General features: G+C 40.4%; 1 protein-coding gene across 3 annotated transcripts in view; it reads left to right on the plus strand.

Annotated features, from left to right (window-relative positions):
* The first annotated feature begins 3863 nt into the window (after window positions 1–3863).
* Window positions 3864–24370, plus strand: part of pcsk5b (proprotein convertase subtilisin/kexin type 5b) — a 61424-nt gene continuing 40917 nt past the window's right edge. For 2 of the 3 annotated variants that reach the window (XM_078250821.1, XM_078250822.1), the window contains exons 1-5: window positions 3864–4513; window positions 8937–9041; window positions 19656–19808; window positions 21144–21287; window positions 22242–22318. In XM_078250821.1, coding sequence (XP_078106947.1) covers window positions 4334–4513; window positions 8937–9041; window positions 19656–19808; window positions 21144–21287; window positions 22242–22318 — 659 coding nt within the window. In that variant the 5' untranslated portion in view covers window positions 3864–4333. The remainder of the gene's footprint in view (window positions 4514–8936; window positions 9042–19655; window positions 19809–21143; window positions 21288–22241; window positions 22319–24370) is intronic. The other variant, XM_078250820.1, reaches the window with a different exon arrangement.

A 24370-nucleotide genomic window follows, 5' to 3' on the forward strand; every position in this document is an offset into this window, starting at 1 on the left:
AACCTCCGGGACCTCTTAACCTTCGGCCCTTGCTGTCATCAGGTCAGCTGCTAACTGCTATCATCCCGCCACGGCATCACTATTTTATGTATGAAACATAGCGGAGAAACGTAAAAGTGCTGATAACTCCTCTGTATCAAAAAAGAAAGTAAGGCTCTATCTCGAGAGTTACCTCAACTTCGGTTTCGGAGGGGGGGCTCAGCTTTTCTTAGACATAAGTAGGGGGGGCGCCAAGTAAAAAAGGTTGGGAACCACTGGCTTAGAGCATCACATTCATTCCCAATGATACCCAGGTATTACACGTGTTGTTTGCATAGTAATATTCAATTTATCTGAAAGATTTTTGAAATTGCGTAAAGGGACAAGGATGGCTCTGTCAGTATCGTACAATGAAAATGTATATGAAAATATAATAGATACAATGTTAAAACCAATGATAAATTAGTTGTTTCAGTTAGTTTCAGTTAATTTGCTTTAAAATGCAATAATTTCTCTAATCATTGTGAGGGAAATAATGTAATTTAGAGCATAGCACGGATAATGTGTTTCGGAACAGATAAAGAGTAATTCTTATACACCTGTAAAAGTGTAAATGGACATGAATGTGAAAATATTGACAGAATTCAACTGCAATCTCTTATATGTAATCTTATCAGTCACCTCTAGGTGGCAATGTCTTACAGTATGAAGTCAACTGTTACCTCCATACCATACACAGGAGTACTTTTTGACACCGGCGGCCAGACCAGGTGGGTCACTCACAGCTTACAGGTACATATAAAATAATTTCTCTTATATAGAAGATATCCTTTAATATACTGCATAACACTGACCTGGGCACTGATTAAATGCACAGTTGTGAGTCATATTTGTGACTCAAGAAGATTGAACAAACTTAGCAAACACAGGCAATTAATACATAAATAAACAAACAAGTATGTGTTGACCTGTGAACTGTCTGTTTTAATTGATAACTCATTACCATACTGAATGAGTACCATGGAGATTAGAACATTCCTCGCGGATGCAAGAGACCAAACTTTTATTTGGCTATACCTCTCTCTCTGTCTGTCTCCCCCTTCTTCCATCTCTCTCAACAGAATGTATAGAGTGTGTGTGCCTCCAGAATAGCCTGGTATGTGGCTGACAAAAGAGAGGGTAAAGAGAAGAAGGGAACGGTAGTGATTGGAGAGTGAAATGCCGAGCAGAGACGATGGAAATTCGGTGAGTGGCAGGTGCTATTGTGGCTAAAGTGCAGAAGCCTAAAGCTACAAGGTCAAAGGTCAAAGTGAAGTTGAAAGGTCAACCTTTACTCCCAGGAAGCCCACCCAGTGAGAGTTACAGATAAGGTGGGGTCAGAGAGAGCATTGAGCCCTAGGAAATAACTTAAGAAACAAAAAGGTACATCATCGGTAAAAGTGCAGACAGAGAGGTGTGGAGGAGCAGTGGTGGATGGGTAATCATAAGATGCACTTGAATGCAAGAGGGGCACACATGTTCAGTAATGCCCCTGTCTTGATGGGACAAGAACATCATGTGGGAGGTTCTCCCCAAGAAATGTTGGGCTTGATACTGAATGAACAAATTAGCTGTGTCCTTGGTAAATGAAGCTATCTGTAGTTGGCTGCAGTTTCCTATTGGAGCCTTCCATTGTGTTGTATCATGGGGGTTGTGTGTAGTTTTTTTTTTAAGGGTGCGTTTGGCAAAAACATGGGATGCACTGTTATTTAATTGAAAAGGCACAGGAATGCCCCTCAGAGTGTTTGTTGACACTCATGACCAATCCGCTCTCAGATGTTGACAAAGACGTTTTGTTGGGGTTCACTCGGTTCACTCCCTGGAGAAACACGGGGAGCTGTGAGGCTGTCACACAGGATATCGCGACATTTTAGACCTGAATGGAAATTGGGGGCCCTGGTTCTCAAGGTGGCCTCGTGACCTGGGTACTTGATTTGGATACTCAAATCAATTTCTGCTGTGTTTTGTCTCCTCTCCTTTTTTTCTTTAAATTACAAGCCCCTCCATCCAGCTGAATGGCAAACGCTCACTGGGTGTTTTTTTTTTTTTTTTTTACTCCCTTTCATCTCCATCTGGGGGACCATGAGATGTTCTTGTCCCCCCGCTTGTTGTGAGATGTGACAGCGGGGTCCATTCAGCGAGAAATTGGCTGCAATTAGTGCAATTATGCTGATTTTCACTTGTGTCCCATGCAGAACAGAGTTTTCGCTGTGCACAGAGACATCCCCAGGAAACTGCTGCAAAACAAAAACCCATCAATCAACAAAGGCCTTGAATGAAAGGCTCAACTGCAGATAATACCGGCACATTCCATAATGACAGCATTTAGTCAGCTGTGACCTGTGTTGCGATGAGGGGCATGACATCTAGAGCTTCACTGATTGAGGGGAAATATGCAGTAAAGCCGGTATGAAGAGCAGAAGGCCTGCATGGCAGTGGTGGATGCGTAACCCATACAGTAAGGTTATCTGGGAGGTTGGTTACAGTATGAGAGTATTAAACACACCGGAGTTTAGCTCATGTCCAGGGATATAGCAGAGGATAAACCCACTCAATCTTATTTATCCATTTCTTTGCAAGATGTATTTACTGTAAGCAATCCACACTATTAACCATAAATCATGACAACAAAAAGAATCATCAAATTACTAAAGTTGGAAGAGGGTTGGATGTTTTATGGGAGAAAATAATAATTCCATCTTTTCTTTGAATATATAATAGTTTTTTTTCTGTAGCTTCCCATTGGATGATGACTGAGGTGGAGGTCATGGTTTACCCAACTTTACATTGGTATGTCTATGTCAATATTGCACAGGAGACTGACAAGGCTTGCATTCAACAGCAGATTTCAAGGTATGGGACGGGGAAGCAGTTTCCAAAAAGTAATGCATCCACTTGTTAACTAGTGGACATTTTCCAGCCATTCATGCAGTTTGTATCAGCTAATAAAATGTGACACGCTAGCAAACATATTGTTGATGGTTAGAACACAGCTCTGCTGTCTCAGTTAAAAAAAATATTGACTCTTCTGTAAACTGCAAACAAAACAAGTCTAGAAAGCAATACATAAATCAATTTCCACTGGTATTGTCTTGTCTACAAACAAAACCCCAAAATGTGGAAGATACCATAATCTATGTTTCTCTACACATTCTTAAAAGTATAGCACGTTTCCTGATGTCAAACTAAATGTTTAATCATCTCAGCATGTTTGATAAATAAACTTGCCTCTTTTACACAATGCTTTGGTAGTATTATTTCTTAAATAATACTAATAATAATAACAATAATTAATAGTGGGGCCAAAAAAGGTCTTTGTCCTTTTTTTCTTTTCTATTTAATATCTAGGATTATGAATAGCCTAATGTTAGACCCGCCTGGGTTAAATAGGATCAAAGCACGGTCAGGGTTAGGTTGGGGTTAAACATGGGGTCAGGGTTATGATTACTCCAAATGCACCAATCTACAGATTCAAAAATATTGTAATTTTTGATATCAGTTTGTTGTAATGCCTCCTTGCTTTGGAAGTAGCCACATATACATGAACATGTAAACTGCAGAATTTACAAACAGTTTTAGATGTTTATTTTTTAAGTAGGCTATAATACTGAGTGGTATGACAATCAAAATAAAGAATAATCCTAGGTTAACTTCCAGACAGCTATTCTTCATTTTACCCGGGAGCCCTTATGGAGCGATCCCTTGAAGCTTGCCCCCGAGTGGCTCTCTGGCCCCCAGTTTGACCCCCCCCTGTGCTGTGTCTGGTAGACGGGCGAGATGAGTGTCTTTAAGACCCAGCGGAGCTCGGCAGGGAAACCCCGCGGCTTTAGTTGTTTCTACTCTCCAGAGTGTCAGCTAGTTATTTGTGGGGAGGCGCTGTAGCCATTTCGCCACATGAAAGCCCGATGAGCTGAACGACCAACATCCGAGTTGTTTGTGGAGAAGAGAACTCAGCTTTGAGGAGCACCGCGCGCGCACACACACACACACGTACACGAACTCGCGCGCACAGACACGTACACGTCTTCCTCCTCCGCCGTGGAAAAAAGAGAGAGGGGGACAGAGAGAGGGCACACGAAACGCAAACTTCCAACTCTCCCATGTGGAAAGCAGAGGTTTGAGGATAAGGTTTATTTTTTTCCTCTTCGGGGCTCCGTTCCTTCCCCCCTCTCTCCCTCTCTCTCTTTAAGTGTTTTGCCCGGATAGTTGTGTGTCTATGAGAGTCTTGCTCGCCGAGAAGAGAAGTTTGGTTGTTTGCCTGGTCGGCTGAGGAGGAGGAGGAGGAGGAGAAGAGTCGGGTTAAAAGTGGGGGAAGATGGTCCGCAACGCCGCTTGGAGAAGAAGCTTGCTTTGCGTTCTGGCGCTCAGTCTCAGCTTTGCGTCCCCGCCGTGCAATGCTCGGATTTACACCAACCACTGGGCAGTCAGGATAGCCGGTGGAGCCGATGTGGCCGAGCGGATAGCGGATAAATATGGCTATAGGAACATGGGACAGGTAGGTCGCCTATTGCTCCATCAAAAGTTGCCTCCTTTTTGTGTGTCTTTGTCGTTTCTTGTTTTTGACAACTCTTTAAAGTCGGGCATGTCATGGTGGTTATTATTCCTTTACCAGTAGACAAACGACACCAAGTCAAACGTCAATGGTCTGAAGTCCTTACCTGAGCCATGAACCTTCTTTGTGAATCCTAGCTCAGTCCTTCTTTCTGTAGCTCTCTGTCTCTCAGATAAGAAGAGAGAAGCTGCAGGGAACGAATGAAGAAGACTGAGAGAGCAGGATGGCACAACAGGTGCCTCTAGTCCTCACTGTGTGTCCGCGGATCATGATCAGTTTGCGGACTGGAGCCACAGAGAGCTCACTATCAGCCTCAAAGCTACAGCAGTCTCATGTGCTTGGTCTTTTTGACACACAAGTGAGACAGTTAGTGCTGTTTGGTTGGTGGTCTTTGAATTGACATCAAAAGGTATACAGTCAAACAGATTCCCATGTTGGTCCTTTTTAACACTGTACATTTGTATTTGTGTAGCTACTGTTTGACTCAAAAACCTCCACTGACTGGTCCTGCTTTAGACTACTTGGCAACATTAACTTTTTTATTTAATAACTTGAACACAGTGTTTTACATTACATACATGATATGGGCGAAGAGATGGAGATTTGAGTGTTGCACTTCTCCTTGTGAGTGCAATCTCAATTTAGCCCATAACTAGGCCCACTGGGTCAGCTGCTAGAAATCAGCACTGTTGAGCTCTGCTTACATTTAGGATGACCTAAGTAGATACTTAAGAAGTCATCCTAGATAGATTAATGATGAAACACAGCTACAAGAGAGAACGTGTTAAAATAGGCATGCCATATTTCATTAGAAAGATCTGAGCCAATATTTAAAATCATCAAGCATATGCTTGCACCTACAGTGTAAGACCCTACACTTTTCATTAGATCTGACTCTCAAGGCCAAATGTGAGGGCCAATGCTTAGTGAAGTCTAAAATAAATCCCAATCACAGTTGTTAAAAATATATATATACAGTGAAGGGAAACACTGTGTGAGATTCATCTGTCTTTACATTATGTAATTTTATTAATTAACAGAAGTCTGCACAGGTCCAGGAGGATGGGTTAATTGGTCATTTAAAAAATGTGTTTTGACAAAGTTTTTAAAGAGAAATCGTGTGGGCAAATGAAAAATAGGCCACACAAACATGGACCCCACACACACTTCAGAGTATCGTGACCAAAATACGTGGGTAGTTCAAGCCTGCACTTGCCAGCGCTCGACGCGAAGACAGCGTGGAACAGAGGGGGGCATTCTGACAGGTTGTTGTGGGGTAGCCTAGTCAACAGCTATTGAACCCCCCCTTCCTCCTCGCCTTATCCAGCCCGCCCACCCACTATACTCCCCAGAGAGCAGGCCTTAATGGCCTCGTTTATCCCCTCTCTTTGACGGGAACTAATGTGTGGAGTCCTCCCCCCCCCCACCTTTCCATACCAGCCGACCCATAGGAATTCCCCTGTGGAGTGCAGTGTCGCCCCCAACCCCCACCATTCGCCCTAATTTCCATCTCAATATGGAGCGTTCATTGGACTTTGACACCTCATATAGACAAGAGTTTTACTTCACTTCCTGGTTTTCGGGGTCAGCTGAAAGCCGCTCCCATGGGAGCGATAACAGCACACTCTGATTTCCTAATGTGAACTTTGACATCCCCATCATCAACCCCTCTCCCTCTTATATCAGTGCAGCACTGATGTATATGGAAAATGAATTTAAACTCATTAAGTGATATGAATTATTGCAAGTCTTTTTGCCGTTTAACGCTGCTGCAGATTGCAAAGAGATACACTACAATCACAAGCAATACACTTCAATTGAATTAAACTTGCTAGGACTATTCATAAAGAGTGGACTGTTTGTGATAAATGATTTAGGGATAAGACTGATAAGTGAGAAGAGGTTTTATGTTGTGATGGAAGGCAAAGTAGTTAAAGAGAGAAAAAGGGGGGATGGGTAGGGAAAACATGTAACAGAGGGACAATATAGTCTTCTTGACAGGGGTGGAAAGGGAGAACAGACAAAGATAACCACATACTGGGAGATGGAGGGAGAAGGGACGATAGATAGACAGATGGATGAAAAGAGTTGGCATGGAGTGAGAGAGCACCTCATTGGGGAATTCTGGGTAATCCTCTTAACCATGGAGCCCCCTTCCCAGACTAAGACAGTGGCCTAAATTGAGTCTAAATCAGCTGACAAGACCCTAGATGTGGATATCTGTTCAAACTGGTGTTTTGAAGAGATGGGAAAGGATTTGGAGCTATTGAGAGGAAGGGTGATGATCTGTAGCCAGACATGGACATGAGGCGGTTGCATTAATAACAAGTTATGAGATAATTTAAGCAGGTTGTACTATTATATCAGTTCTTAAAGGTATCAGGCCAACTGGGTGTTGTTTTTGTAAAATACGTCACTCATGCTGATCATTTTTATCCAAGCTAATCATCCAGTTTCTGTGATGACCATTAAAACAAATCAGTATTTTATTTATTATAGCCTACTTTTTGGTTTGTTGATTTAGCCTGAGTTGATGATTTTAATTCTTATTTTGGGCCAGTTGGGGTATGGTCAGGGGGATAGGGATAACAATTTCAGTGCCAGCTTGCCCCTATCAATTCACATTTGTATGCAAATACATGTGAAGTAAAATATATTGAGTCAGTAGTAGTAGTAGCCTATCCTTGATTTCACTTTATAAAATGTAGCTGTAATAAGACTATTGCATCTGCTCTATGTAGCAAGAATCTACTTAGTATCTGAACCACACTTATTTAGGCAAAACTTGTAGTTTTGGAGTCTGACCCAGCTGTGACACACTCGGAACAATTTTCCAGGGGAAAAGTCTTATCGCCTTTTAGCAATTCCTGGCAGGATTCCGTATCAAGTGACATGGAAGTGTTAATGTATCCAGTGAAAAAGTCTGTGATGCAAGACCTCATTAATCACTGTAGTGCAAGTGGTTTCACGTCACAAATTTGTTTCCACATAATTCCCAGTAACCAAAGGTTATGCTGAAGTTGCGATTTCTTCTGTAGGTTATTGCATTAGAATGATAGTTCGGTTGACTATAACCCCTGCATATGATCACATTTTGTCATAACTATAACAGTAACAACTCAAACCAATAATTTAGGAAACTGCACATCGAATGTGAAATGAAGTACAACCTGAAGAGGTGTTGAAGCTATGATAAAAAAGGTATGGTTGTGAATTTCAAAATGTCACTGTAATTGGAATACATGAGTAGTTTCTTTTGCAAACGACGGACTATAGATGGCTTTAAAAAGAGCAGTGTAGCAGAAGTTTAGACCTGGGCTTTTGGGTTTTTTAATTCTGTGTGGAGAGCTTTTCCAGCACCTCCCCATATGCAGACACTCCTAGAGGGAAGGGTGGCCTGCTAATAGTAGTGCAGATGTTGGGGAGATTAAATAGGCAGTGGAAGCACGATATGTTGAGACCTGTTTGCACTATGAGAAGCATCCAGATCGGTAGCCGCCTATTATGGAAGCAGATTTAGTTAGTATGTAGAATGATTTTTAAATCTGATTATTACCCAAGACATCTGATGTGTGCTGCATGTTTAGCAAATGTTTGGTGTTTGCTGAAAGGTGATCCAGCAAGGCCTATTGGCACTGTCTTGTTTCTCATTTTATCAGTCTGGAAGTTGGAGAATGTGTTCATGAGCAGAAAGCTGATCTAATGTGTTCTGTGGCGGTGGAGCTCAGCCATGGATCAGTGACGCAACACAGGACCCTTGGCAGCCATGACAGTTTGATCATCTGAGGGATTGTATGGTCTTTATCAATTATTAAAACTAATCACCATCCAGCAGGTTGCCGTCTGCCTATCATTTTCTGTCTGCGGATTCTCTGTCCTCCCCATCTCTCTGTCACTCAGTCTTTGTTGTACATTTGTCTGACTTTCAGCCTGTCTCTTTCTGTCTTTTTGTGTTTTTGTTTGACTTGTCTGCCCTTTCTGTCTCATCTTGTAGTCCATGTCTCTCTGTCTTTTTCTCTATGACAGTTTTTAAGACCTCAACCAAATTGTATATATAATACATAGAAAAACATGGACATTAACATACCAACTTAGAACATTGTAACTTTACTTCTTTAAGAAAAGGAACTTCTTTAAAATTCTTTAAAGTATGTTAAAGCACTCACTCAAAGTGCTTTAAAATACTCTGGAATACTAGAATAATACTGGAATGCAAACATCTCTACAAGAATAAAATTGCCAGAGCAGTTGTAGGACACTGCTGCAGGAGAAAAAAAAAAGTTTTTGTAGTTACACTAATGAGTTATGATGAGGTAGATAGGGTTATGGAATGAATACCTTTCTTAAGTCTGTATATGTTTTGCAGATTGGGGATCTCAAAGACCACTATCACTTCTTCCATAGCCGGACCATCAAGAGATCTACTTTGTCCAGCCGCGGTCGCCATAGTTTCATCTCCATGGAGCCCAAGGTAAGCCTACTGTACTTTTGTGAATGACAGGTTTAGAATCAAAATAGTTGACAGAGCATGCATTTCTTGTGTATTTAAATGGTACTGGAGTAATCATAACTCAAGGTCCTCATACTAGTTTTTCCTATGAGTTTGCTCAGTTGTCTAAAGCCCCTTTCACACATTGCCCGGAGTTCATATGTGAAAACGGCTATAGAGATGACTCTGTTGTCATCACGTGACCTAAGTATGTAACTCAGCTTCCAATGAATACCATGAGGGTGCGGAGGAAAGCCCTAGAAAAAGTGAGGAAGTGGACCTTGAGTTACGATTATTTTGTGAAACAACTATATCAGGCTATAATTTTAAGACATCTTGCCAAAGGTTTTTGGCAGAACTTTAGACAGTCAAGTCTAAAATGAATACTTTCCCTTAGACCATTTGCTGATTTCTTCATGTGTGTATGTGTGTGTTAATTTGTTTAATAATGTTATTTTTATTTATGAAATATGCCATTACACTATAATCCTAATTTCCACTTTGCAAGTAAATTCATCACCATCAGATCCCTGCTGTATTTGACGCACAGGCCTGAAGAATGTGTGGAATACATTTTACACACCAACTCAGTTGTCTTATCTTTGTTGTTGCAGACAAGACCTGAGACAAGATACACATGGGTTATTGCAGGGACAACGTGTTTATGAGAACAGAAGTATTACATTGCAGGAAGTTTTCCTGACATTTCACGCTGTACTGATCGTAGTCCTTACAAATGAATTGTGATAAATGAGACCTATTCTCTTATTTTTTCTATTCCACAAACCCAGAAACCTCAGGTCTGATGGATAGGTTTAGAGGTGGAAGATTTAACATTATATAAATATAATCTTCCTTGAAATAAAAAGGGAACGGCTTATAAATGCTGATTCATTATTATTAATTTATTTTTTAACCATCATGTTTCTGTGAAATATGTTCAGAAACTACATATCCTTTTAGACAGGGTGGCGTCCCAGAAAGAAAGACTAGCCAGTTAATTGGATCTGTTAAATCAAAATTCAGTCTAGATTTTCCATTCTAAGCACATGGCTCTTAGAAAAGCCCTGTTCCAGAAACACAAGTTAACAGAAAGCCATGTCTGTATCCATGGCAGCTGATTCCCCTAAAACTAACCTGTTAACTTGATCTTAACCACAGGTACCAGACTTTGATTCAGACCCAAACTCAACAAATGGGCAGAACTGGTGCCATAGCCTTCCAACCAAAGTGACATTTTGCCCCAGTGGTGTCACCATATTACATTATGGCCAAAAGTCAAAGTATATGAAAAAAATAATATGTACTTTGGTTTCTACTTCACCATTGTTAGGATTGCCTTATTAAATATAAAATATAGGCTTGCAAATCATCTTAGTCAACTGAACAATATGAACTGACCCTTCAAACTAGAGTTTGACCTAAGGTAACCCTTACTCTTGTCCGGTGAGTGCTCTTCACATCACTGCACCAGGTCATCAAACTCTGGCTGCAATATTAATGAAGCCTGAATCTGACACCACTCTGAACTTCATCAAAATACACCGGACAAGTTGCTAATTCAAATTTAAGGGGGGGGGGTATAGTAGTACAGTAGTATTATATTTTTTCCTTTACTGTTGAAGATTGATGTGTATAGAGTGCTTAAGTATGTAGCTTTAAATGGGATTCAATGACCAGTCAGTTTGTGGAAATGTCTCATTCTTGACGTGAAAACCTAGAATAGAATAGAATAACTGTAGAATATTTTGTTGTCATGTTTGTATCTTTTTAAAGAAAGAAATTGCACATCCAACAAATTTTCTGTGCAGGCATGTTGGAAAATATCACACACTTGGAAAAAATGTTAATCCTGCACACTGCTCTTGCTGCAGCATCACTATCTATTAAAGAAAACTAACGTTTTGGTCCCTCTGGACATTTGTCAAGAGTATTTATTTAGTCATTTGTATCTCACACAAACTTTACTTGTTGTTGTCCACCTGTTTGATGAAGTGGGTTACTTTATCAAGCAGGCTGGGACTTGATCCTGATAATGAAACTCCCCAGATCCATTACAGTGAAACTTAAAATATCCCATTCATGTATATAAATATTTTTGTGTCTTTTTTGGGGGATTCAGGGATTTAATACAGCAGCAATGGCTTTGTGAATGTGTGTTTTCAACAGTGAATTCAAGGGCATGCAAGTTTGTTTGTATCTGTGCATGCACATGAATGCATGCTGAAGAATTATAAGTATGTATTAGAGTGACTATAAAAAGAAAGGATGAAGTGGAAAGAAGATATCAGAAATAGTGAGCCAAACAGAATGAAAAGATAAGACAGTGTCTGTCACCTTCTGTTTCCACTTTTCTTGTTGTCCTCTCATCTCCTTGTTTCTTTTCAATTCTCTTTCCTTCTCTACTTATTTTGGTCCACTACACTTGTTTTGTGCACCTGCTGTCCTTACCTGTCATCTCTTTTGTCTTCCTGGGACTCCCTCTCTTACCTCCCTTTTTTCACTGTTCCTTTCAGCGTACTTGTCTCCCTCCCTCCGTCTTTGGTTCTCTTGCTCGAGCCTGACACTGTGCATGGTGGAGGAAGGTTTGTGTCCTAATGCCAGCTGGCCGAGAGACTGAGATTTTAGAGGACTAGATCAGAGATGAGAGGTTAAAGGACAGAAAAAGAAGCTATTACATCAGAAGTAGAGTGAAGAGGAGCTGAAGGGAAGAGGGGAAAGATGGATTAGAGAAACCAAATAAAGTCAAAGTGGAGTGGGAAGGAATGGAGCTGTCAGTGTTTTCCCCTGACTCGCTATGCTTTCATCGTAATCTGCAAGCGGTCTGTGGGTTTGGGATCAACATGACGGCTAGTTTGGCACCAGCGTAGTCTGGCATGCTGCTAATGATGTTTTGTAATAATGACAGCGTGTGTGTTTGTGTGAGTCAGATGGGTGTAGCGGTGCCATGAAAGGCGCACCCTGCCATCCACAGTATTCATTGGCACACATGTTACCATGGTGATGCAGCACAGATTACCGCTTTATGGCATCCGCCTAACTGCAGTGTCACTTGCCTCTCAGGTCAAAGACCACTTATTTTTCCAGGGTGGTGAATGACTCTGCGCAGGCCATTGACCTGGAGAGAGCATGCATCTTCCTTTTGATAGCTGCATGTCTCTAATCGTTCCTTTTTTTTCTCTCTCTCAAGTTTTTCCAAGATGAAATACAAGATTTTTAGCCTGTTGCAGGTTTATTATAGACATCATGTATCAGTATTTCTGGGAGGCGGTGAAGGCCTAACTAACTTTATAATCTCAAAATAATTAAAGGAAGTTTTAATTAAAAATTTTTAAATGAACAAACTTTACATTCCAACAAGACAAAGTTATAGAACAGATGTTTGTGCTTTTTAGGTATTATAGGTATATATTATATTATTAGGGTGTATATTAGGTAGGTAATGTTACTATAATGGAACTGTAAAGACAGTTGCATCTTACATGTACATTACGTTTGTGTTTAGTTTTCCCTTTGTGCATCACAATCCCTGTAAACCAATTTAAGAAAGACAAAGTGATAAAATATGCTGCGGCGACAATGCTGACGTGCGCCCATGTCTCATTCATATTGGGAGTTCCAAGAGAATTTGGACAGCCAAAGCCTTTTTTCTTTTTTTAGATCAACTTTTTATTGTTTTTATATTTTTGAACATGCAGAACAGACAAATACAATTGAACAAGAACAAAAACCCTCTCCCACCCCCACCCTCTGCAGTCTCGAAGAAAACAAAACAAACAAAAATCACACCTTGCCTAGTCACTCTCCTCTAGTTCTTGTGACGCTGAGGTCATTAGGACTGATACTTGTGCTGCTGCGCTTTTCCATAGGTCTGTAGTCGATGATTTGGCTTTGTAAATCCTTGCTGTAGAGAGATCAAGCATAACTATGTCTAGAAAATACGCCAACCACTGTTTTATACAAAGCGAGTGGGGGGGGGGGAGCCAGCACTGAGCGCTGAGCTATCATTTTCTTTGTTGCGGTTGAGCTGGCTAGCCAAATTTTCTTCTGTCTCCTAAGCAGGTGTAATTTAGAGTCGTCATTAAGCAACAAAACAATCGGGTCAGTAGGATTTCGACTAAAGCCTTTTTTCTTGTAGCTCTGCACTGTTATTAGTTTTTGGTGTGAAATGAGTTCAAGTATACTCGGTCTGCTTTGTTTGAAATCTATTTCAAGTTTACTGTAAACAACAATTAGAGTACTAGAGTGGTGGTTTCTCCTTTTTATAATGTCCTTTTGAAGTCTGCAGACATTAGTAGAGGCAATGAACTGGTGTTCTGTTGCAGGAGCACAGTGTTTTCAGACGGATTCACTTACAGCTATAGCGAGACTCTTGTTTACTTGAAGTCATTTATCCAGACGTGCAAGAAAACTGAGAGGCAGGTGTGGTCCGCAGCTGAAACCTCGCTGGGATACACTGAAATGCAAAATGGCTGTGATGCCAAAATGAAATTTCAGTGTTTTGTGATATTTATGAGTTGCAGGATTCTAAAAATCATGCCCCATAAGGAAATATTTTATCACATTTTTAATATTTACCCACTATTGCTTGTAGATTTTCATCATCCAATTTTTTCATGCCTTTTAGAGATCACTGTATTCATGAACATGTGTGGAAGACATTCGCAGCATCAAGAAGACAACACAGACGGAGCTTGTGTACCTGTTAGAGCTTAGATCGGGCCCAAAAAATCAAGCCTGACCCTACCTGAGCCCGTGCACGTTGCGTCCGAACCCGGCCCGACACATTAATTGTAATTATGAGCCTGAGCCCAATTTAAACCCGACATTTTTTTAATACGTGGGCCGTTATAACTGACGTTCTCAACTACAATTCCGAGTTGTTTGAACTACAGAAATCTGTTTAGAATTATCTTAATGAATAATGCAACAAGGATGAAGCATGTAAACTGCGCTGTTTGTTTATTCAGACTGGAATGGATCGCAAATGGATCCGAATGAAGAAACGTAAAAAAAAACTCTAACCTAAACTCGACCCTATAGCTGCTCCCTCAGCCGAATAGTGTGGGTAACAGATCAAAGCATCAACATAATCAAAGCCCTGGAACCATATAGGAGATTTTCTTGTCTTGATCACCTAATTAATATTGTCCTTCGGCACAGTCTGCATGCTGACGCACTGGCCGACAACAGTGCTGCAGATGGGGGAGGCACGATGTAGCACAGTTTACCTCACACTCAAGTCAGTGCAGGACACCCAGAGCTACGGGAGAAGCTGGAGAGGCAGTGCTTTCTCCCCACCGAATAAGACTAATAAAGTAATGATTAAAAAAAACACAAATGCTTGGTCAAGGGCCTGGCCCACCCCGAGGATAGCGGCGGAAAATATCTATATATGCTCGGGCAGAGAATCTAAACTCTAGTACCTGTCAGGACCTAGGGGTAATTTGCATACGCACAGGTACTATGAAACTCCACACAGTCCCACGTACAAATTTCCATAAAGCCTGGATGCTTGTGGGACATTCTGCCATAGACTCCTGAATCTGTTTCTGCCTTAAATTTGTTTAACAGATGAACCATTAAGGAATCGACGCCCTGAGAGGAGCACCTACTGCTGGCTAGCACAGCACCACAGGGCTCAAACCATCTGTGAAAAGTTGTTTGGGCTGAGGCTCTGAATTGCACTTAGAGAGCAGAGGAACTGGTTTCTCGTGTCAGTCCAAACGTCGTTGTGGGTGTTTAGCTTCACTGGCCAGTTCTTTTGCCTGCTACGCAAACAGCGTCTCAAAAACAGCAGTGAAAGTGGATCAATTTGTTCCCATTTGTTCTATTGAAGTGAACTCTTCCCCAGTTTCCCCTGGTTACTGACCCAGCCACCACGAGCCACCTGCAAACCCTTACACAGAGAGCGAATGAGAGAGAGGAGGGAGGAAGGGGGTTGGAATGGGAACAAGAGAGACAGGCAGTTTCAAAGAAAAATGGGCATCTGCGGAGAAGAAGACCTGAAGTACAACGGAGAGACGGCAAGAAAGAAGCAGATAAGGTGGAGAAATGTGGAAAGTAAAAAAGTAAGATAGGAGAGGGAGTTGGAGTGGCAGAAAAGAAAAAAAGGTGCTAGCTGTTAAAGGTGCTAGCCGATCATTTATCTGCTTCACCAAGCTAGAGTAAAAAAAAAAAATGCCTGCCAGCAAATTTGCAGTGAGACATGGGCAAGTTTTACAGGCCATAAAGGCAATATTGTCTTTGGATAGGGATTGTCAAACATAATACAAAAAAAACAGATAACCACAGGTTGTTACCGGTGAGTGATAACAAAGGATGGCATTGCCCTTGATTGCTTTAGAAAAACTGTTGAATACCATTAATCTGCCTCTGGTCATCCTGCGAATAGAGGACAAAAGTGTATTTTTAAAATATCCATGATCTATGAAAAGAAATGAAAAGCCACATATGTTAGCCGTAGAAGTATGTAGGGAAAAGTAGGGAACCACTTGAAATGTAAATATAAATTATTTTTGTTAGACTAATCGTGGCAGAGATTAAACATTGAACATATCAGAGGACATGGAACAGTAAAACACATGCACATTTTATCCATGTATTTATGTATTTTTTAGTTTTAAAGATACTATTTTTGCAGATACTTCAAGTATATATCTATATATATTACAGACATACAGTGTCCTCTAATCATCAGACTGCTCTTTTTAAAGGTGTGTGTGTGTGTGTGTGTGTGTGTGTGTGTGTGCGCACACCAGTTGTTTAGATATGATATTAATGTCACTATCACCCACATTACCATTGAAACCTCTGGACTTGTTTATTTTCCCTCTGCCTTCATACTCATATTAATATTGTTTGTCACAGTTTGCTTGAATAATTTTCTTTTGGCATTAGAAGTGGTTTCCCTCTGCTTATGCTTCTGAAAAACAAATGCAGCTGTGAGAATGAGATGTGAAAATGGCAATGATCAATGAGAGATTTTTACAGCATCTACCGCTGCAGAACTGCTGAATCTGTTTTAAACTATTTTACATGGAGACTGACAACATATTTAGTTTTACAAATTTAGTATCCGTCATGACCGAAAGAACAAGATCCAGGGTACAAGCGGCCAAAATGGGTTTCCTCAGGAGGGTAGCTGGCGTCTCCCTTAGAGATAGGGTGAGAAGCTCAGTTATCCGTGAGGAGCTCGGAGTAGAGCCGCTGCTCCTTTGCTTCGAAAGGAGCCAGTTGAGGTGGGTCAGGCATCTGGTAAGGATGCCCCCTGGGCGCCTCCCTAGGGAGGTGTTCCAGGCACGTCCAGCTGGGAGGAGGCCTCGGGGGAGACCCAGGACTAGGTGGAGGGATTATATCTCTAACCTGGCCTGGGAACGCCTCGGGATCCCCCAGTCGGAGCTGGTTAATGTGGCTCGGGAAAGGGAAGTTTGGGGTCCTCTGCTGGAGCTGTTACCCCCGCGACCCGATACCGGATAAGCGGACGAAGATGGATGGATGGATGGAAATTTACCTTTTTATCAATCTTCACCTTTTTAACATTAACATAGTTTTCAGCCCATAGATCATTGAAAGTAATCAATAAAACCTAAAAAAGAGTAATGTTTTGGTTGAACTGTTCATTTTTTCAGAAAGTGTCACTAAAAGCTGAGGAAAGCTCAGCAAACCAATACCATCTGGACTAATCTGGTAGGTAGATGAACAGTTCAGTGGCTCTGCTCCTGCAGATAAAACAATGAATTAGAAGTGCTTTATGACCCTTTTTTATTCACTACACTGAGTCAGTATGTAGAATATAAAGTACAGTATATAGCTATAATAATGCCTGATACTTCAATCATCCTTAATTGCTTCACCTACCACCTCCTTATGGAGGACGGAGGTCATCATCCACTACAAAGCAGCAGCTGACAGAGGTTGTAGGGTTCTTGGTGTCTTGCTCAAGGGCCCTTCAGTAGAGTGGATACTTGTCAGAACGCAGATGCATGAAACTTCAGGTTCTTCAGCAAAGTGTTCATAAATCTTATTAGGTTCTTGGGTATTATCAGACATTTCTGAGGTGAAAACTACACACTAATTGGGATCCAACTTCAGCAAAATCACTTCTTTTTTTCCTATCTGTAAAGTCTTTGCTCCGTCTAGTCTATCCGTAGAAGAATTAATGGCATAGAGGATTGGCGGGGAGATGAGAGGCAGTGGTGCAGTCATCATAAGACCTTCCTTGAATTACAAAGTTACGGACAAGCGCAGTTGTAAGTCACGCTGCTGATCAAAGATTGAGGTTGATGCAATGCTAATGTGTGCAAATTGTAATGATACACCAGTGCTTTTGCACAGACACACGCATGCACAATTCCTGATGACAGTGTTGTTTTGGGGCTAATAGCGTGTGTAAACGGTTGCTTTGAAACTGATGGTCCTGACAGAACTTGTAGTGTAATGAGCTCAGACAGAGGAGCACCAGGCTAAAACAAAATATCTCACTGTGCTTTTTACTCTTTGTCTCTGTTTTCCCTCCCTGGTTTGCCATTTCCTTTTCTTCCATATCTTGCTCTCTTAAAAGGGAGGTCTACACTCTTGAGTTATTAAGTTTTGTCATTTACAGAATCATATTTTTTGCTCTCCCTCCTTCAGGATCTATTAAGAGCATACATACTTGAGTTATTAAATCAATGTTATTTATAAAATCAATCATCCTCCCTTCACTTGCTGTCTTTTGGTCTCACTTGCTATTTATTTTCACTTCCCTCCTCTTCCAGCTCTTTTTTTTTTTATTGACTCTCCTGGGACTTGTTCTCTTCAGCTCTTTATCACCTCTTTTTCTCTCGTCTTATCGTGTCTCTTTGCCTCCCTCTCCAACTCTCTGGAGAGCCTGGTAGATTATTTCAGTGCATGAGACCAGATAATCACTCTGCAGTCATTATGTCAGCTTTTCTCTTCTCCTCTGTGTCTGCTGGAGCTGTATTGATGTGGAGAAATGCTTCGTCTTTGCAGTCACATAGTGTTCTACAAAGCCTCAGACTTCTGGATCTGGCATACTGAGCAACAAACACGTTTTCAATGTGAAAACAGTTCGATTGATTAATCTGTTAATAGCGTGTTTTTTTTGTCTGTTCATTATGCATAGGCACTTTAAGTTCACAGTAGACGGTGTGTTGATCAGAAGAAGTGCACATTATTTACTGTATAAGCGGTAGCTACTCGTAGTAACCAGGATCCTACCATAGTCTGTTTAAGTTGTCACACAATCATGTTTATGTGCAAACTTCAGTCTGAAGAATCCATAAATCATTTATTACAGATATATTTTACATCTCAGGATGCTCTCATACAGCTTGCCACATGCACCCTCTGTGTGTTGTGCCAGTTTTATGCCTGCTAATATTTTAGTTTTTATGTTGTCGTCATTGCTGGTACATGTAAACTTCTCCATTGAGTCTTTTTAGACAGATGAAGTCTGCAGGACTTTAGCTAGACTAAACACAAGATTTCAGGGTTTTAAAAAGAGGTGACCAGGGCCAAGCAAGTGGGTCCAGCCCTCATGTTCAGGTCCAACAATGCTGATTTTGAAATCGGAAAATTCCGTCTGAAAGTGGAGCAAGATTCCTGCCAAGGAATGCCTTGCGCCTTGAAGCGAGCCCATAACATTTGAGAGATTGATGTTACCTGAGAGACATTTATGTCTTCGGTGCATATGTGTGTGTATTAGTCTGGCCATTTTGCAGACAGGGAAAAATGAACTGATGGAGAGAAAAGAAATGTGTCCACTGCAAAACTCTTGTAGGCTAACACTGGAATGAATAGACAGTTTACCTTTTTATATGGCTAAAAAGGATAATATGTCATGATTCTGTTGATACTTCTTAACACAGGCTTTTTTAATGCAGTAGTCTTAATTTAACTCACCTTTGCCATTTAAATGGGGAGACCTATATATGTGTGTGTGTGTGTGTGTGTGTGTGTGTGTGTGTGTGTGTATATATATATATATATATATATATATATATATATATATATATATATATATATATATATATATATATATATATATATATATATATATATATAAAATCCATAAGGCTGAAATTACTTTTGAAAATGTTTTTCTTTAAAATAAAAACACATTTACAAGTGAACAACTGGATTTCTCTTCAGTATTGATTCCATCTACAGTTAAAAAAAAGTACTCTGGACTCATGGCTCAACCTTGACAAAAATGTAATGCTCTAATCCTGCTTTCTTATGTGTTGTCAGTCTGCGCTGGTCGGGCGTCACAGTATACTAGCCATATCTATTGGAGATTGGAGTCTTTGTGTGTGTGAGTTCATCATATAAGGCAAAGAACAGGAAATATAGCCACTGTAGGTTCACTTTTTTGTTAAAGATGCAGCACCCATTATTTAAGAAGATACCAGGTTTTCCAGAAACTTATATTTTCCTGAAGATTGTGTGGGCCCATGAACACATCATTTCAAAGGAACTTTAATGAAATTACACCTGTTGATTGATTGTACTATGTGTGAAGTAATTCTACTATTGTGTGGTATTACTTGATGCCTACTCAGTTTTTGCTAACTCCTGTGTTGTGTGTTTTAGGTGGAGTGGATACAGCAGCAGGTGGTGAAGAGGAGGATCAAGAGGGATTACAAGCCAGTCCCGCCCTTTTCACTTACAAGCCCCGCGCACAGCAACCCTGACCAGAACAACATATTCTATAATGATGCCAAGTGGAGCAGTATGTGGTACATTGTGAGTACACTGTATGCTCTTACCAGAGAATGTCTCTCTCTCTCTGTTTTTTATGTTTACTGCACCAAAAGAAGAATATTACAAATTCCAAGGCAATTGGAGCCCAATATAATTTAGAGAGTTTTATATATTCTTCTCAGAGGCTTGTGTGCTGTTCTTTGCCTACATTTATCAAGTGTGTGGGTCAAAGGTGAGCCAAGGTCATGGAATGATCCTGATTACTGCAGGGTTAGGAGAGCTGAGGGATTTGTGTGTTTTTCTGATGAAAGAATAGAAAAGCCATAGTGATGACATTTTTGCATTTCCTCAATTTGATGTATGCAGGGTCAAGCTAAGAGATTCTGTTTACTCATAAATATGTGTCACAGGAAAGTCCACAGAGGTAAAAATATAAATGTTGCTGTGTTCTTGCATTTCAAAATCATTTCTCAATTGGCAGTGCTATGCGTGCACCTGTTCACGCACATACACAGAAGCGCACACTCTTACACAGTACATTCAAATTCACATTGCAGAGATTTGCAGGCTTATCAGATATTTGCATACACCCTTAGATAATTGCTCTTTTAGGTGTGTGTGTGTGTGTGTGTGTGTGTGTGTGTGTGTGTGTGTGTGTGTGTGTGCGTTCTGTCAATTGTTAACTTTGTATAGATAACTCTGAATACTTTGACCAGAGGTTTTAAACATATTTTTCTAGCTGTAGGACAGAACTCTCTGAACATGATGTGTTTTTTTTTTTCAGGTTAACTTTGAAAGAAAAGCTTTCTCAGGTCATTTTTGATTGTGTGATCAATTTCTTTATTGATATTCAAACTTGATAATATAGGGGGTGGGGCTACATGTTGATAGATCACAAATAAAGTAGATGCATATAATCCCAAATGTCTATCCATTAATCAGCACAAAATTGGCAAACAACTACAAACAAAAAAGAAATAGAAGAAATAAGACCATTTGTTTTGCTACTAAAAAATCAAACAAATACGAGCTTGTGGCACACAGGTGTTTTTGAAAATAATTTGCAGTAAAAGGATATTGAAAGCAACATTTACATGTGTTGTGACTGGTTGAGAGCCGGCTAAGTAAAGACATATAAGATGTTACAGTTTAACCAAGCTGTTGGCTGGTGTATGTGTGACTGTGCCTCTGTATGAAAAATGGTAATGCTCGAACTTGCTGTGAGTTAAGTGGACAGTGGACATTTCGTTATGTGGGCACACTCATAATGCATAAGTTGTGCATCTGCAAGACGCTGATGTGTTTTTTTTTTTCGGTTTCCCCCTGGTTACTTCTTTATCGCCTCTCTTCCTTCACCTCCTGCCACCATCTCTGCAGCACTGTAACGACGACGTCCATAACTGCCAGTCGGACATGAACATCATGGGGGCGTGGAAGAGGGGCTACACGGGTAAAGACGTAGTGGTGACCATACTAGATGACGGCATCGAGAGGAACCACCCAGACCTCTTTCAGAACTACGTGAGTGTGTATGTATGCGCGTGTAGGGCGGCTATCAATGGCAGTGTGTGTGTGTGTGCTTGTTGAGTCTTCAGTCGTCAGACATATACAAAGATTGACCCCTTTTTAATACAATTTCACTGCGTGTGAGGTTTTGGGAGTTATAGAAATGTATATATGTAACCTGCTTTGTGTGCGTTTGGCTATGAGGATGATCTTTTTTGTGGAAAAAGGTATTTAAATTGTGAGACTAATTTAAATTAAACATTATGATTATAGTATTAATAACATGAATCAGAATTTGTATCTAGGAATCCATTGTCCTTTTTAGGATCTAACTAAGCCATGTTACAGAAAGCAAGAAATTCATGTTACAGAAGTCATCTAGACTGCGATACTGGTGGTAATTTGAATCAGATAATCGTGTCATGGATTACATTCTGAAGGAAAAGCTTCCTCAAACCTGTGGTTGTGCAGGTATGCTGTGTGTTCATGTTTATTTGTCTGTGGTTACATACTTCATGTGCATGCAAAGGTGTGTCTACCTCAGACCAAGGCCAGATAGTTGGAGCAAGTTCTTGGCCTGAGGCAGCAGGTAAGGCCATCAATCAACCATGCAGATAAAATGATTCACACCCTGTTAGACAGCAGACAGCGCTGCTGTTATTAGCTACTCCTAATGCCTGGATTTGTTTATGCCGAAGGGTGAGCGGCGCAGCAGATTGAGTTTGCTCTGATTGCATTCGATTTACAAAACTGTTGTGAGTGATGCAAATGTGAACTGTTTGATTGGGTTAGAGAAACACACACACACACACACACACACACACACACACACACACACACACACACACACACACACACACACGGGGGCAGTGCTGAACCTACCTTTCTAATGAATTTACATGTTTGCTGTTTTCTCTCCCCTGATTTTGGTGTTTGACGTACTTGTTTTGACCTCTGTGTCTCCTCCAGGACCCTCAGGCCAGCTATGATGTCAACGGTAACGATATGGATCCCATGCCTCGATATGACGCAACCAACGAGAACAAGTAAGAAAAACTAATCTATACCAGAACTAATGGGACATAAATTCAATTTTAAGGGTTAAGGTAAAAAATTGGATGTGGCTTTAGTGTTTTGGGGTTACAGTCATCCAAATGCTCTTCTGTGTGTTTTTCTAATTGATTTTTTACCAAAAAGCTCTTTGCCCCAATATGTTTGTGTTTGCTGAGCCTTGACCTTGTTGTGGGTGCAATGAGTTAAATAAGTGTATTTGATTGTGACATTTGTGGGTGGGTTGTGGTTTTTTTGTTTAAACGTGTGTGTGTGTGTTTGAGAGGACAAAAGAGAGGCGCGCTTGTCCAGGCACTTGTCTTGATTTTTGGTGTGTTTGGCTGCAGCAGCCCAAGTGCCTTTGGCAGTGGCTCAGTCCCTGCTGGTAATGCATTGTCTTAAAGAAACATGAGGCCTACGGATGCAGCTTAATGAGCTAGTTTCCTTTTTAAGGCTGAATTCATAGATGCCTATGATGTTATGTGTGTGAACAGAAATCTGGTTCGCTCTCTTTGACTTTCATTACTCTTTTTATTTATTTCTTTTTCAACAAAACTAACTTATGTCATTTACAAACTGGAGGTAACTTTATTTTAATATAATAAATACGAAACACAGAGGGCACATCTTCCATGGGAATAGGGAGTCTAATGGAATAGATTTCAAAGGTTGGTGTGTGGTGGCCGGCAAGTTAAAACTGGTCATCATGCCCGAAAAGCAAGAAACGAACCGTCTGTGATTTTTGGGGAATAACGCTAACTATATCTGGCAAACTGCGGATTGTTTTCAAACTATGTGTTGTATAGCAACAAGAATGATGTAATTATTGTCATTGTATGTTTTAACCTATTGTTGTTTATGTGTTAGCGGTGCTAACAGCTAACCCACCGCAGATTTAAAAGGACAATATGACAAAAATTGTGGAAACTCCTGTTATGCCTGAGTCAGATGTCCTTTTGTTTAAAAGACAGACAGTGGTCACAGAGCTTCCTGACTGTTTAGTAATCTAGTGTTTTGTGTTTTGGGATTTTTGTGTTTCTCTACCTGCTGTTTGAAACTAGCAGATCTACAAATTTTGCAAGTGTATGTGTATGTCCTATGAAACTAGGATAAACCAAGCTCTTCATCTTCTTGCAATTGTTAAACTTCTTTTAACTGTCATTGTTACCCTTCTGTGACACAAAGCAACTTTTGAGAAAATGCAACTGTAATTATTAATTTTCAGTCTCTCAATAGATCTGTGAACTATAAATGGTCGCCAGTGGCCTACCATATTAAAATCTGTCTTTATAAAATTAAATATATTTTTTTATAGAATTAAAAAATTCACTGATTCACAAAGAACCAACAAATATATATTTTTACTTTGCTTGTTGAAGCAGGGACAAAACACACAGCTATACAAGTTAAATGTGAGTGTAGGTGGCTGTATTCTTTGAAACTTTCAGGAAGTTAAAAAGTATGTGTTTGCATGAATAATTACTGTGTGAGTGTGTATTATTTCGACTGACTATTATCCATTGCACAAACATTATATGGCCCTGTTTTAAAACACAGAGAGATCCCTAAGTGACTGTGACACAGATGTGTAGAAAAGGCAAACAAAGACTGTAAAGATGGCCAGGCAGACGATTTTATGGATTAGTTAAGTGAACTGAGTGAAGACTGTTGAAGCATTTTGAAAGATGGAGCCAGCATTGGCTCATTAACTGTGACAAAGAGGCTTATCACTGATTTGCAGTCATTTAATATGTTACACTTTTCCCCTCATTTGTGTTAACCTTTCTGTTGTTGAAATGTTTAGCTTAGCATTAAGACTGGTAACAGGGAAACAGCAAGCCAGGGTCTGGCAAAAGGTAAATCTCCAAAATTGATGTAGTCTATTAACAAATTATATCTTGATTGTTATTTACTAGACTAGCTTAATGTTGTTACCTCTGGACAAAGCCAGGCTAGCTGTTTCCCCTTTTTTCCAGTCTTTGTGCTAAGCTAAGCTGACTGACTGCCAGCGGTAGCTTCATATTTACTGTACAGAACTGTATAGAAGT

Source organism: Sander vitreus, chromosome 5, assembly GCF_031162955.1.
Source record: "Sander vitreus isolate 19-12246 chromosome 5, sanVit1, whole genome shotgun sequence".
Lineage (NCBI taxonomy): Eukaryota > Metazoa > Chordata > Actinopteri > Perciformes > Percidae > Sander > Sander vitreus.